Source organism: Berghia stephanieae, chromosome 1, assembly GCF_034508935.2.
Source record: "Berghia stephanieae isolate SIO BIC M18660-M18661 chromosome 1, UCSD_Bste_1.3, whole genome shotgun sequence".
Lineage (NCBI taxonomy): Eukaryota > Metazoa > Mollusca > Gastropoda > Nudibranchia > Aeolidiidae > Berghia > Berghia stephanieae.
Window position 1 is genome coordinate 73040136 of NC_088360.1, and position 15604 is coordinate 73055739.

At 39.0% G+C, this 15604-nt stretch overlaps 1 protein-coding gene and 1 long non-coding RNA gene across 11 annotated transcripts in view; one reads left to right on the forward strand and one right to left on the reverse strand.

Moving 5' to 3' along the window:
- The first annotated feature begins 243 nt into the window (after nucleotides 1–243).
- On the forward strand, nucleotides 244–15528 carry LOC144956422 (uncharacterized). 3 transcript variants are annotated; one of them, XR_013641950.1, is made up of 2 exons: nucleotides 244–713; nucleotides 15387–15528. It is a non-coding gene; the product is annotated as an uncharacterized LOC144956422 (long non-coding RNA). The 3 variants fall into 3 exon arrangements; XR_013641949.1 differs by lacking the exon at nucleotides 15387–15528 and adding an exon at nucleotides 13157–13321; XR_013641952.1 differs by lacking the exon at nucleotides 244–713 and adding an exon at nucleotides 12857–12972.
- The window catches only part of LOC144956382 (heterogeneous nuclear ribonucleoprotein L-like), a 40713-nt gene continuing 25847 nt past the window's right edge, over nucleotides 739–15604 (reverse strand). For 3 of the 8 annotated variants that reach the window (XM_078886903.1, XM_078886921.1, XM_078886897.1), the window contains one exon: nucleotides 739–1583. In XM_078886903.1, the coding sequence (XP_078743029.1) occupies nucleotides 1522–1583 (62 nt within the window). In that variant the 3' untranslated portion in view covers nucleotides 739–1521. Of the gene's footprint in view, nucleotides 1584–11907; nucleotides 11923–13671; nucleotides 13687–13994; nucleotides 14010–15604 lie in introns of all 8 variants that reach the window. The other 5 variants (XM_078886907.1, XM_078886881.1, XM_078886915.1 and 2 more) reach the window with 3 other exon arrangements.

A 15604-nucleotide genomic window follows, 5' to 3' on the forward strand; every position in this document is an offset into this window, starting at 1 on the left:
TCTGGTTCAAATCTTGTACTTGTATTTATCTAGTCACTGTGCTTTAAAAGTGTGTTTCACACGTATGATAATTCTTTTTGGTGTTTAGTTACATGACGTCCAATTGGAACATTTGACATAAATTGGCAAGCAATGAATTTGCTCTCATTTTCTTATTTATGTATGGATTTTTAAAATTTAAAGTGTTTTCCGTGACTATCAGAATGCTTTATGAATATAGTCAGAAAAAAAAACATTTTAAATATTTATAAATCGTCTCTTGTGGTACCTTTTGTTTGTTTGTTGCTTTAGGTCTCTTCCAACACAATTGAGGTTATATGAGAGACCGCTGAAACAAAAAAACAAGCAATCTAACACTAACAAAAATAGTACAAATGTAAATCAAAATCATAACCTAAAGATATCATAAGCTAAATTATAAATAACCAAGAACAAACAGGCAGAAGATTTACAGAAAAAAATATCCCCTGTCAAAAAAACAATCACAAACCAAAGAAGCAGGATAGGCTAGTAAAGAGAAGAAGAAACGACATCACTATCGGATCGTATACCCATGCGAACATCATAGGTATATGATTCAAGGGTGATGCTCCCATCCAACCACCCGCTTGTGGTACCTTAATGATAGAAGAGACAGCAAAAGTGACCTCAATGCCCACCATTGGCATTGGAGATATGGGGATAGAAGACATCTCCCCTCCCAGGCCGCCACGGTAAGAAAGAAAGGCAAACATACAATTTATTTCAAATCCACTTTTATTTATCTCATGTTACATTAAGTAAACTTAAAACAAATAATCCAAACAACAACAAGCCATGACTTCAATTCTTTAGTTTCTGACATTTCAACAAATAAACCTCTAATATTGTGGCACTGGTGTGAAATCATCTAAATATTTAATGAGCAATTGACTTCAAAATCCATATAAAAATAATTTCAATCTTAAAGTTTAACGTCGATTATTATAGTCGCTGAAGTGAAAGTGTATTTGTTTCTAGCTATTATGGTGTCTTCAGAGTCTTCTGTGAGTTTTTTTTTGGTTTATTTTATTTGTTTTGTTTTTTTAAATTGGTAATTCTGTAACACCTATCTTTCCCAAGAGAGGAATAGGGGAATAATTATGCAACATGGTTATCGAAGATATAATTCTAAAATGAAAGGAAAGGATTAAAAAAAAAAAGAAGTTAAAAAGAAACTTGAAGTTTTTGAATGAATGTATCAAACGCTCAATAAAGGTAAATAATAAGTATAGGCTTTAAGAAATGGAACTTTTATGTGAAAAGTATGCAACAGTAAAATGGCAATAAAATCTCAAAAATGTGAAATTTGACTTTTGTGTACAGTAACCCTTAATGATGAGTGCTTATTTACAAAAAAAAGTAACAGAAAAAAAAAAAAAATTAGAATAATTTTCCCATGTATCCATTACAGTGTTACGATGACAATATTCAAAGTGATGTGACAAGACAATGAGTTTGGGAATATTATGACTTGAATGATTTCTTCCATAAAATGATTACTTAAGATCTATCTAGGGGCATGAGAGAGAAGCACAACTTGAAGATAAAAGGGCTCTTTCCACCTGAAAAAAAAAAAAAGAAATAAAAAAATACATTTTAATTTTAAAAGTCATTCTGTTCTTAGTTACACAGTCATAATATTCTGTTCTAAATGGCACAAATCAGAACTGACCCAATATAAAACTGACTGGTGTCCAAATTATTTACTTCATTATGAAAAAAATTCAAGAAATCCTTGGGATTAAAAACAAACAATATCATTGACAAGAGTGAGGCAAAATTAAGATTTTAAAAGGATATTGTACTATTCTATAGAAGTACAAGATCACTATTTCTTATCAAACTGTGCACAGTCAATTAAGCATAAGGAAACACTCCGTTCAAAGATTAAAGACATGGAAAAGCCAAGAATAACGTAAACAGCATCCCTGCCAAATAGAAAAAGATGAAGATGATCTATTTTTTAAAATGCTGCTTCTCCTGGCACACAACTTCAGATCTCCAGGCTTCAGGTCATATTTTGTAGGTACCACAATAGACGTCATTTTTGTGGCAGAAAAAAAAGCTATAAATTTTGCGTCACGCATCCAGAAAAGGGTCATTCAAGCATTAATACCTCGGCCATTAAAAAACATACAGAGCTAAATTTGGTATCCTCTTAAAGAGTAAGGTTTCAGCTTTATTCACATACCGCTTCAACAATTAAAAAAATTGTCATTAAAGGTAGAAAAACGCTGACATATTATTGATATAAAATTTGAACCGATTCTGTCTAAAAGACATCTTATCTCTATTTCTACCAATTTGTTTTAATGAGGGTTGCTTAATGGCCGAGGTATCGTATTTTTAAAAAGCCCACCAAATCCTTGTTTTCAGCCATAAGTGTTTTCAGATTTTTTACACCTCATTGTAGTTTGTAACAGCACACAAATTGCCATGAGAATGAGATCTCAAATTATTGATAAAAAGAATAGAGTTCACGCAAACCATAATAATATTATATTAAAGTACCATCATAATTTATGTTTTAGATAGTTTAAAACAAAATAAATACGATACATATTGTTATTTCAATTGACATCTCGGGTCAGTAAGTGGGTATGTTTTAATGATGGAACAGCCTAAATAAACCTCTTATTTTTTCGTTTTTAATTGACCTGTAATTTTTTTGAATAGTTATTATTAAACGACTTGTTGTTTTTATCAATTCATCCATGTAATTTTTTTCATATCTGGTTTGTATCTTGATGCTTATTTATTGCTAGACAAAAAAAAACAAGCAACGAATTTTGTTTGACCTCATTATAACAGTAGTAGATATTTAAGGTCGAAAGTGTGATGTCCTTTTTAAAACAATTGCATAGGAATACCCACTACTTGTAGTAGTTTATAAATAGTCAAAAGACACAATGATTCGTCCCAATGTGTTAGAAAATTGGAAAACCAATGTTATTTTCTTTATTTGGGAAAAATGGTATTTGTAATCGTTAAAATATTGAGATTGGAGAAACAATAGGCTTCGAAGTGCCACTCTGTTTTCTAAATTATTCTTTTTCTCATACTTTCATGATAGACTATGTATAAACAATACAAGTGGCGAATGAAGCAGTAAATGTGTAGAAGTTAAATAATCATTCTTTATGCCATTAAAACTGGATCAAAATGGATAAACGGTTGACATGTATTTTTCGGTTTTTGTTTGTTTGTTTTTGTTCTTCAATCGGGAAGAGATGTAAATTTAAGACGAGAAAAGAAGCAAATAAAGAGATCAATGTTATTATTATTATTATTTTTTTCACTTTTGGTTTTGGTGAGGTTTGTGATACCCCAGTTTGCACAATTCTCGCCTCTCAAAGGGAGTTAATCAAAATAATTGGGTGGATAGGATTTTAGGGTTTGTGTGGCGGAAAGTACTTTATTTCAGACTACTAACGAAAGAGTGAAAATGGAAAGGCTTCGTATGGGAACAAAACAGACAATGGACGTTTCGGGTACAAACCCTTCGTCAGCACAACAATACACAAATAAACGTGGAAAACAAATAAAATATAATGGAAAATAACTTGTGTCGTCTGTACTCAATGGTGGTTGCAGTATGAATGAAATGTTAGCGTGGCGTGGGTAGAGGATAGTGTGCCCCAGGGGGGTGATCTAATTGATAAGCAGAGGTCAGCGTCAGGGAACAGAACTTTCCAGACTATAATGGAAGATAAAAGACATATTGGTAGGTAGTAGTAGTTAGTAGTAGTAGTAGTAGTAGTAGTAGTAGTAGTAGTAGTAGTTGTAGTAGTAGTAGTAGTAGTAGTAGTAGTGTAGTAGTAGTAGTAGTAGTAGTTGTAGTAGTGTAGTAGTAGTAGTGTAGTAGTAGTAGTAGTAGTAGTAGTAGTAGTAGTGTAGTAGTAGAACGCTGTAGTGGACAGTAGGGGGGGGGGGGGGGGTTTGGAGGGGGCGAGGTGAAAGGGTCAGGCGGAGGTGGAGGGGGGGGGGGGGGGGGGGGGGGTGTGTTGTTGGGATGAGGAAGGTCGATCTTCGCGAAGGAACGATGCGATAGTAAGTGGAATACACCAATAAATAGATAGATGGATAGGCAGATGATAGGTAGTGGTCAGAAAAGAGGGGAGAGAAGGGAGAGGGGGAGAGAGAGGAGAGGGGAGGGAGGAGAGAGAGGGAGGGTGGAGTGAGAGAGTGGAGAGAGAGAGAGAGAGAGGAGATGAGAGAGATAGGAGAGAGAGAGAGAGAGAAGGGAGAGAGAGAGAGAGAGAGAGAGAGGAGAGAGAGAGAGAGAGAGAGAGAGAGGAGAGAGAAATTAATAAAAGAAAAAAATTTAAAAATAAAAATTAAAAAAAAAAAAATTATTTAAAAAAAAAAAAAAAAAAAAAAAAAAAAAAAAAAAAAAAAAAAAGGGGGGGGGGGGGGGGGGGGGGGGTTGGTTTGAGGCGGACCGGTAGAGAGGGGGGAATCAGAGAGAGAGAGAGAGGGGGGAGGGAGAAAGAGGGAGGGGGGGGGACAAAGAAAAGAAAGAAAGAAAGAAAGAGAGAGAGAGAGAGAGAGGAGAGAGGAGGGAGAGAGAGAGAGAGAGAGAGAGAGAGGAGAGAGAGAGAGAGAGAGAGAGAGAGAGAAAGGGTGGAGGGGAGGTGAGAGAGGGCGAGTAAACAGCCGAGTGATAGCTGGGTCTATATGTATATTAATGGATGAAAAAGTGGATGATTGGACACAATGAGAGAGAGCTAGGAAGGTAGATGACTATGAATCGGTGGATAATCAGTAGATAGATTGCTAGCTAGCTAGCTAGATAGATAGATAGATAGATAGATAGATAGTAGATAGATAGATAGATAGATAGATAGATAGATAGGTAGGTAGGTAGAGTTGTACTTGTAGTAGTATGAACAGTAGTAGTAGTAGTAGTAGTAGTAGTAGTGGTAGTAGTAGTAGTAGTAGTAGTAGTAGTAGTAGTAGTGGTAGTAGTAGTAGTAGTAGTAGTAGTAGTAGTAGTAGTAGTAGTAGTAGTAGTAGTAGTAGTAGTAGTAGCAGTAGTAGTAGTAGTAGTAGTAGTAGCAGTAGTAGTATAGTAGTAGTAGTAGTAGTAGTAGTAGTAGTAGTAGTAGTAGTAGTAGTAGTAGTAGTAGTAGTAAGTAGTAGTAGTAGTAGTAGTTAGAAGTAGTAGAAGTAGTAGTAGTAGCAGCAGCAGTAGCTGTAGTGGCAGAAGTGAGAGCAGCAGTGGTGATGAATATGGGTGACGTTGACATCTAGTGGTGGTCAATCCTGGTGTTGAGTCCGCGTGGAGTCAGCGTTCCAACAACTTGATCAGGTGAGTTTCCCTACGTCGACGGGCGGAAGTGTCCGAATGGCAAAAAACTGAGCACACACACACGCACACACTGTACATCGCAGTGGTCTGGCAGATTGAAGTGTCTGGCCACTGCTGTGTCTGCACAGTTCGATATGTCACGCAAGTGCTGCACGAATCTGTCACCCAGCCTCTTTCCGGTCTCACCAACGTAAGCAATCCCACACAGGGAGCACGTAATCGCATAGACTAGATTACGGTCAGTGCAAGTAAACGGCCGCCTGATGTCCCAAATCTTGTCTGGAAAGCTGACTCTGTCATACTCCCACAGGTGCTCACAAGTCTTGCATCGGGGTCGCATACACGATCTGGCTTTAGGTCCATCCCTAGGTATGGGTTCCAGGCGGCTTCTGACAAGGAGATCCCTCAGGTTACGATCCCGTCGATATGCTACCAACGGGGGTTCTGAGAAAACTCTGTGGGTGTCTTCGCCCGCCTGGAGGATCCCATAGTTCTGCAATAGGATGTTCCTCACTTGATCGGCATGGGGGTGATGCGTGAGGACTAAAATGGGACGCTGTGTCTCCTGCTTCCTGGCATTGCGAGGCCTCATTGCTGCTTCTCTCGACACGAGGCTGGCTTTCCGGACAGCCTTAAGCAAAACCCTTTCGGGATATTCCCGTGCCCTAAAAAAATCGAGCATGCGATCACGTTGAAGCGCAAATTCATCATCTTCCAGACAGAGTCTCCGTAAGCGGAGTATCTGACTGAATGGGATGGAGTCTTTGCACTTCACCGGATGGGATGACCGATAGAGCAGGTAGCTGTGACTGTCCGTTTCCTTGTAGTGTACAGTGGTCCGTACTCCCGTGCTGGTCAATACAGCCTTGATGTCCAAAAAGTTCACCTCAGAGGTTGAAATCTCATAAGTGTACTCTATGGACGGGTGGAAGGAGTCCATCGCTAGGATGAACCCTTTCAACTGGCTGTGGGTCAATGACGTAATGCCGAAACAGTCGTCAATGTACCTTTTGAACAGCTCGGGGGCAGGTCCACTGTACTGATGGAAGAAGGTTTCCTCAAGGTAGCCCATGAAGAGGTTAGCATATGAGGGACCCATCTTGGTGCCCATCGCAACACCTGAGATCTGATGGAAAAATACATCATTGAACTCAAAAGTGTTGAGTGTGAGCACAAGTTCGGTGAGCCTCACAATGCTGTTGCTGGAAATCCCTGGTAATGGATGGCGGTCGACGAAATGCCTGATGGCACGCAGTCCGTCAGGATGCGGTATGGATGTGTACAGTGCCTTCACATCCATGGTGAAAATTAGCCGTGGACGTTCATCCTGGAATCGAATTTCGTCAATGACACCAAGAGCATGGTTAGTGTCCTTGATATACGATGGCAGGGTGGGAACTATACGTTGAAATACCGCATCGAGGAACTGCGATACCTTCTCAGTGGGGCACGAGATAGCCGACACAATCGGCCTTCCAGGTGGAGTGTCAGACAATACCCGGATCTTGTGTATCTTAGGGAGCATGTAAAAACATGGATTACCTAGGTCGCTGGGGTCGTGTTTAAGGACCTCTGCTCTACTAGGTAATTCTCCCTGCGATATCAAAGACTGGATTGTCTGGTGGACTCTGGTGTTGTTAGCAAGTGTTGGGTCCGAAGTCACTTTCTCATAAAATATCTGGTCACTCAATTGCCTGTGGCCCTCAGCTCTATAGAGCTCAGCGTCCCAAACAACTACGGTCCCTCCTTTATCAGCCGCTTTGATCACTATATCACGACGTGATCTAAGTGATCGTACGGCAGCCCATTCAAGACGGGTGAAGTTAGACCTCTTGATAGGTGTGGGTCGTAGTGCCTCTATCTGTCTAAGACAAGTCTGGATAAACAGGTCGAGTGTAGGGGACTTGCCAGGACTAGGAGTCCAGTTTCTTTTACGTCGTGAGAAAGCGGCAAACGGATCCTCAGGGTCACGGTCATAGTCATGGTCACGTTCATCATCTTTGAAGTGATACTTCAAGCGTAAAATACGCATGAAGCGACGTACATCCGACTCAATGCGGGACTGGTCGGACGTTCTTTGCAGTGGGATGAACTTGAGACCTTTCCTTAAGACCGATTCCTCTGCACTGCTCAACTGGATGGTCGGGGGGACAGAAACCACCAGCCGGTGGTTGTTGTGGTTCCTACTGGGGGGGATAGCTCCAACATTATCCATCACGTGGGTGGGTTCGCTGGTGGGTGGGGTGAATTGATCGCTTCCAGACTGGTCCCCGGCTGTTGGAGGGACTCCCAAACCACCAATGGTGACTGGCTGGTTATGGGTGCCATTAAGAGCAGTGGGGCCAGAGGAAGGTTCAATGGGTGAATCCACCGATGGGAGTGTTGCCGAATGGGAAGGGAGGTTATCGTCAAGATGTGTAATTCTGTTAGGAAAGAGAGCATCTAATTTACTGGTTTTGACATAATTTAAGCATGCATGGTAATGTTGATTACATAAATGTATGAATAACCTAATGGCTTTGTAAAGTAAATGATTATGATAAGTACGATGCCTCAAGCATGTGGAGGATGTGTCGATGGTGTGTGTTAATTTGGATATCTGTTTGCGAAGGATGTCTGTAGTAAGTCTAAGTCGTTGCATGGCACACTTGGATTCTAATTCCAGAAACTGGGAGAACTGGGATGAGGTTAGAGAGCCTAACGAAGGGTGGAAATGTGAAACGAATCCACTGTACACATCCATACCGCATCCTGACGGACTGCGTGCCATCAGGCATTTCGTCGACCGCCATCCATTACCAGGGATTTCCAGCAACAGCATTGTGAGGCTCACCGAACTTGTGCTCACACTCAACACTTTTGAGTTCAATGATGTATTTTTCCATCAGATCTCAGGTGTTGCGATGGGCACCAAGATGGGTCCCTCATATGCTAACCTCTTCATGGGCTACCTTGAGGAAACCTTCTTCCATCAGTACAGTGGACCTGCCCCCGAGCTGTTCAAAAGGTACATTGACGACTGTTTCGGCATTACGTCATTGACCCACAGCCAGTTGAAAGGGTTCATCCTAGCGATGGACTCCTTCCACCCGTCCATAGAGTACACTTATGAGATTTCAACCTCTGAGGTGAACTTTTTGGACATCAAGGCTGTATTGACCAGCACGGGAGTACGGACCACTGTACACTACAAGGAAACGGACAGTCACAGCTACCTGCTCTATCGGTCATCCCATCCGGTGAAGTGCAAAGACTCCATCCCATTCAGTCAGATACTCCGCTTACGGAGACTCTGTCTGGAAGATGATGAATTTGCGCTTCAACGTGATCGCATGCTCGATTTTTTTTAGGGCACGGGAATATCCCGAAAGGGTTTTGCTTAAGGCTGTCCGGAAAGCCAGCCTCGTGTCGAGAGAAGCAGCAATGAGGCCTCGCAATGCCAGGAAGCAGGAGACACAGCGTCCCATTTTAGTCCTCACGCATCACCCCCATGCCGATCAAGTGAGGAACATCCTATTGCAGAACTATGGGATCCTCCAGGCGGGCGAAGACACCCACAGAGTTTTCTCAGAACCCCCGTTGGTAGCATATCGACGGGATCGTAACCTGAGGGATCTCCTTGTCAGAAGCCGCCTGGAACCCATACCTAGGGATGGACCTAAAGCCAGATCGTGTATGCGACCCCGATGCAAGACTTGTGAGCACCTGTGGGAGTATGACAGAGTCAGCTTTCCAGACAAGATTTGGGACATCAGGCGGCCGTTTACTTGCACTGACCGTAATCTAGTCTATGCGATTACGTGCTCCCTGTGTGGGATTGCTTACGTTGGTGAGACCGGAAAGAGGCTGGGTGACAGATTCGTGCAGCACTTGCGTGACATATCGAACTGTGCAGACACAGCAGTGGCCAGACACTTCAATCTGCCAGACCACTGCGATGTACAGTGTGTGCGTGTGTGTGTGCTCAGTTTTTGCCATTCGGACACTTCCGCCGTCGACGTAGGGAAACTCACCTGATCAAGTTGTTGGGAACGCTGACTCCACGCGGACTCAACACCAGGATTGACCACCACTAGATGTCAACGTCACCCATATTCATCACCACTGCTGCTCTCACTTCTGCCACTACAGCTACTGCTGCTGCTACTACTACTACTTCTACTACTTCTACTACTACTACTACTACTACTACTTCTACTATACTACTACTACTACTACTACTACTACTACTACTACTACTACTACTACAATTACTACTACTACTACTGCTACTACTACTACTACTGCTACTACTACTACTGCTACTACTACTACTACTACTACTACTACTACTACTACTACTACTACTACTACTACTACTACTACTACTACTACTACTACTTACTACTACTACTACCACTACTACTACTACGACTACTACTACTACTGTTCATACTACTAAAAGTACAACTCTACCTACCTATCTATCTATCTATCTATCTATCTATCTATCTATCTATCTATCTAGCTAGCTAGCTAGCAATCTATCTACTGATTATCCACCGATTCATATTCATATACCTTCCTAGCTCTCTCTCATTGTGTCCAATCATCCACTTTTTCCTCCATTAATATACATATAGACCCAGCTATCACTCGGCTGTTTACTCGCCCTCTCTCACCTCCCCTCCACCCTTTCTCTCTCTCTCTCTCTCTCTCTCTCTCTCTCTCTCTTTCTTTCTTTCTTTCTTTCTTTCTTTGTCCCCCCTCCCTCTTTCTCCCTCCCCCCTCTCTCTCTCTCTCTGATTCCCCCTCTACCGGTCCGCCTCAAACCAACCCCCCCCCCCCCCCCCCCCGTCCCCCCCCCCCTTTTTTTTTTTTTTTTTTTTTTTTTTTTTTTTTTTTTTAATAATTTTTTTTTTTAAATTTTTATTTTAAATTTTTTTCTTTTATTAATTTCTCTCTCTCTCTCTCTCTCTCTCTCTCTCTCTCTCTCTCTCTCTCTCTCTCTCTCTCTCTCTCTCCCTCTTTTCTGACCATCTACCTATCTATCTGCCTATCCATCTATCTATTTATTGGTGTATTCCACTTTACTATCGCATCGTTCCTTCGCGAAGATTCGACCTTCGCTCATCCAACAAACACCCCCCCCCCCCCCACCTCCGCCGTGACCCTTTCACCTCGCCCCCTCCAAACCCCCCCCCCCTACTGTTCCACTACAGCGTTCTACTACTACTACTACTACTACTACTACTACTACTACTACTACTACTACTACTACTACTACTACTACTACTACTACTACTACTACTACTACTACTACTACTACTACTACTACTACTACTACTACTAATATGTCTTTTATCTTCCATTATAGTCTGGAAAGTTCTGTTCCCTGACGCTGACCTCTGCTTATCAATTAGATCACCCCCCTGGGGCACACTATCCTCTACCCACGCCACGCTAACATTTCATTCATACTGCAACCACCATTGAGTACAGACGACACAAGTTATTTTCCATTATATTTTATTTGTTTTCCACGTTTATTTGTGTATTGTTGTGCTGACGAAGGGTTTGTACCCGAAACGTCCATTGTCTGTTTTGTTCCCATACGAAGCCTTTCCATTTTCACTCTTTCGTTAGTATTTTACGATCACCGGCTTCAGGCAGCCCTTACCGTTTTCTTCTTTATTTCAGACTAGTACTAGCATCCTATCTAAAGGATAGCAAAAAGTTCATTCAGTAACACAGAAGTCAGAATTTGGGATGTTAGAGGGTTGGGGGCACAAAAGACACACTTGCTGGGCACAAGTGCATAAGAGGGAAGCACTCTTACGGATATATCGGTAACCCTAATAACACACAAAGAGACGATTTACAGTGGAAAAAGTCATCCTCCTTGAAAGGAATAATAAATTTTACTGAACCCTTTCAATTAAGGATCTCAGAGAGAGCCAGGGCAAAACCAAGCAATATATTTCCCAGACAAGTCCATAAAGTAGAATAGAAGTGAAAATACGCATGGATGAAGTAAAGACATGATGTCTTGGGATTATATGAGTTTGATTCATTGCCATATGCTGCTGGTTCGAACATTGTGCTTATCATTCATGATTTCATATTGAATTTTGAGATGGAAATATGGATTTTACCAAAACGTAAAGATGATTTTTGAATTCAGCAGGTCCAGTTTCCTATAACACGAGATATTTTTCTATCTGCATTATTTCGAGAGATATTTAATCTTTTATGCCTTTTGCTCGTAGTATTTCAATTTGCGAGAAGGGTGTCACACCGATACATTATTTAAAGAAATGTGATGCAGGTATTGATATCTTTGATTCTGTAAGAAAACCGAGAAAGAAACAATACTTTATGGTGTGACTATGATCTTAATCTTTCATTTGACCAATGTGCTATATGCAGTCTATATGGCACCCAAATTAAGATAGGCAGACCACGAAAAAAAAGATTGCACAGGTCAAGAAAGAAAAAAAGATACGGTTATGAAAATTATTAGGATGATTTTCTTAGTGGTTCTGATTGTCTTTAAATGAATATCCTTTTATAAAAAGTTTTAATGGAATTCTTACCAGTTTTCGTTGATTCTGGAATAAATACAAGTGCATTATTTTGACTATGTTTCTCGTTTATTTTAAACTTTCTATTAAGAAAATACTGTGATTGGATTTCACTTTTACCTTACTCAAAATCCACAACTTTGATGTACAGGTGAACTGATATCTCAAAATTGCCCCAATTTCACGATAAAATTTATATGTCTACATGCTACAGATATTCAACGTTTCCATTACTTTTGTTTACAATCAAATGTGTTGTACATTTTAAAAATATTCTCTTTAAAATTTTCATTCACTTAAATTTATGTATCAATTTCATGGGTTATCCTTCTTGCTTTTTAACAACCAACATAATTATGATTATATAATCAATGAAAACTCTTCTTAACTCCTAGAGATTTTTGGTACTTTTCAAAATTGGAAAAAACCTATTAAAAATGAGCATATACATAAACAGTTTTATTCAACTATGCAAAAACTAAAAACATTAGCTTTGATACTATGCCTATAATTTGTCTCATAAAAATGTAATAAATAGGCATGGGGTAGAAGTAACCATGTAAACTATGGATATAGCTGGTGGTAGGGATGAGCGAGTTAAACTGTATTGTAGTATAAAAATGTTTTTACTACAGATAATAACTGCATTACTACATTCATTTGAAATTCAGAAAAAAATCAATTAAAATGGCAAAAAAATTTGTCTCCCTGTCTCAGTGTAAGGCTATGACTCATCATCTAGTATCAGTCGAGAACTGGCTAGATTGACCTGGCCAACTAAACTGAAAGTGATAAACATCTGTGCCCAAACTTTCATTTTAGTTACTTCCTCCCCTCACTGGCTAACGAAGAAAGTGATAAGAGCTGTCAAGACTGGGTGCAGGGACAATAAATCATGTCTGCAGGCAAATCTCATCTCTGTGAATTTCTCTCAGTAGTAGAAAATTCATCAATATATTCTATTTACTCAGCCCATTCTGGACGCAGCATCTTTTTCTTAATTTTCAAATATATGTGGATACAAAGACCAGCTTTTCCTCTACGAGACGCAATTATTTTTGTTTACATCATTAAACAGTAAGTTTGTGTGTCTTGCTCTTTTGAATAATCAAAATTGTTCTATGAAAAAATTATTAAAATTATAAGTTTAAGTAATATTTTTAAATTCAAAACATTAAACCAACAGTTTTTACCAGCAAGTCTGAGGCATCTGAGAAAAGCAGATGAAGCTATCTTTCATATGATTTTTTGTTTTGTTCAGGTTATGGAGGGGCACACTGGAGACGGTCATTACACCAGTACAAATGAAATGTGTCGAATTTGTTGTGAAAGTGTTCCGAGCCATGCTGAGAGAATTAAAAGACTCTCCACGTTATCAACAGTCGACTAAAAGTGTGAAATTCTGACATACTTCAATATTTCAAATTGCGAGAAATATGTCTCACCGATACAATTTAAAGAAATGTGATGCAGGTATTGATACTTTTGATGCTGCGAGAAAACTCAAGCAAGAAACAATATTTTACGGTGTGAATATGATCCTAAACCTTCATTTAACCAATGTGCTATATGCAGTCTATATGACACCCAAATTAAGAGAGGCAGACACGAAAGAAAGATTGCGAAGGTCAATAAAAAGAATAAAAAGTAGAGGACATGGACATCCCACAAAACAAGGTTATGAAAATTATCAGTACTCTTTATGATTTTCTTCGTTGTTTTAATTGTCTTTATATGAATGTCCTTTTATTAAAAATTTTTTAATGGAATTCTTACCAGTTTTCGTTGATTCTGGAATAAATACAAGTACATTATTTGGACTATTTTTCTCGTTTATTTAAAACTTTCTATTAAGAAAATGTTGTGATTGGATTTCACTTTTACCTTACTTAAAATCCACACCTTTCACGTAACAGTTGAACTGGTATCTCAAAATTGCCCAAGGTATCACCATAAAATATATGTCTACATTTTAAAGATAATCAACATCATTTCCATTACTTTTGTTTTACAATTGAAAGTGTTCTACATTTTAAAATATTCATTCACTTAAATTTATGAATGTACTTTTAATTAAAAAATTGTAATGGAATTCTTACCAGTTTCTGTTGATTCTGGAATAAATACAAGTGCATTATTTTGACTATTTTTCTCGTTTATTTTAAACTTTCTATTAAGAAAATGCTGTGATTGGATTTTACTTTTACTTTAGTCAAAATCCACAACTTTGATGTACATTACAGGTGACACCAATATAATTATGATTATATAATCAATGAAAACTGTTAATAAACTGTATTGTAGTATAAAATTGTTTTGGCCACACATAATAACTGCATTACTACATTAGTTTGAAATTCAGAAAAAATCAATCGAAACGACGAAAAAATTGTCTCCCTCTCTCATCTAGTATCAGTCAAGGACTAGCTAGATTTACCTGGCAAACAAAACTGAAAGTGATAAATGTCTGTACACAGCCCTTTAAATAGGGCCCAAACTTTCATTTTAGTTACCTCCTCCCTCACTTCAAGTTGAAATGGTTCGACAAAGTGCCAAATGCTGACCTTTGGACAAGAACAAACCAAGAGCAAATGAATGTCCAGGTCAGACACAGAAAGTGGCAATGGGTTGGCTATACCCTGAAGAAAGAGCCCTGTAACAAGCAGGCTCTCGAATGGAACTCACAGGGCAAAAGGAAACAGGGTCGTACAAAAGTCTTGGAGGAGAAGCCTTCCCCAAGATTTGTACGTCTCCAATCAGCAGGAGTGAGGCAAAGGTCTGTGCTAAGGACAGCAGAAGATGGAAGACTGCTGTTGAGGCCCTATGCTTCACCAGGAGCCAAGCAGCATAAGACAATTAAGTAAAGTCCCTCACTGCATACTGTTAAGTAATGTAAACAATCCACCTTCAGCGACAATGTGAAGAAAGAGATGTCAAGACTGGGTGCAGGGGCAATAAATTATGTCTGCAAGTAAATCTAATCTCTGTGAATTTCTCTCAGGCAGAGAATAGTGGAAATTTCATAAAAATATTCTATTTTCAGCTTTTCCTCTGCAAGACGCAATTATTTTGTTTACATTATTAAATGGTAAATTTGTGTTTGCTCTTTTGAATAATCAAAAGTTTTTTTAATGAAAAAAAATAAATTAAAATTATACATTTAAGTTTAAGAAATATTTAAAATTCAAGACATCAAACCAACAGTTTTTACCAGCAATGAGGTATCAATGAAAAGTAGATGAAATTATCTTTCATATGATATATACTTTAATTATTTTGATTGAGGGATTTAAGAATAGAGGGTGTGTAAAGGAATCTCAATTATTTTTGTTACCAACAACGAAGAGAATATTTCATATCTTAGAAACCCAATGATAAAACTAGAGTGATGATAAGAGCCATCTATTTCATTTGATTTCAATGAATTTAAGATGATATTTTGAATAGTTCTTGTTCTTAAATTTACTTATTTATTTATTTGTTTTGTTCAGTTTATGGAGAGACACACTGGAGACAGTCATCACACCAGTACAATTGAAATACGTCAAATTTGTTGTGAGAGAGTACTGAACCATGCTGAGAGGAATAAAAGACTATGTTATCAACAGTCGACAATAAATGTGAAATTCTGACATAATTCGAAACTTCAAATTGTGAGAAATGGGTCTCATCTGTGCATAATTTAAAGAAATGTGATGCAGGTATTGAT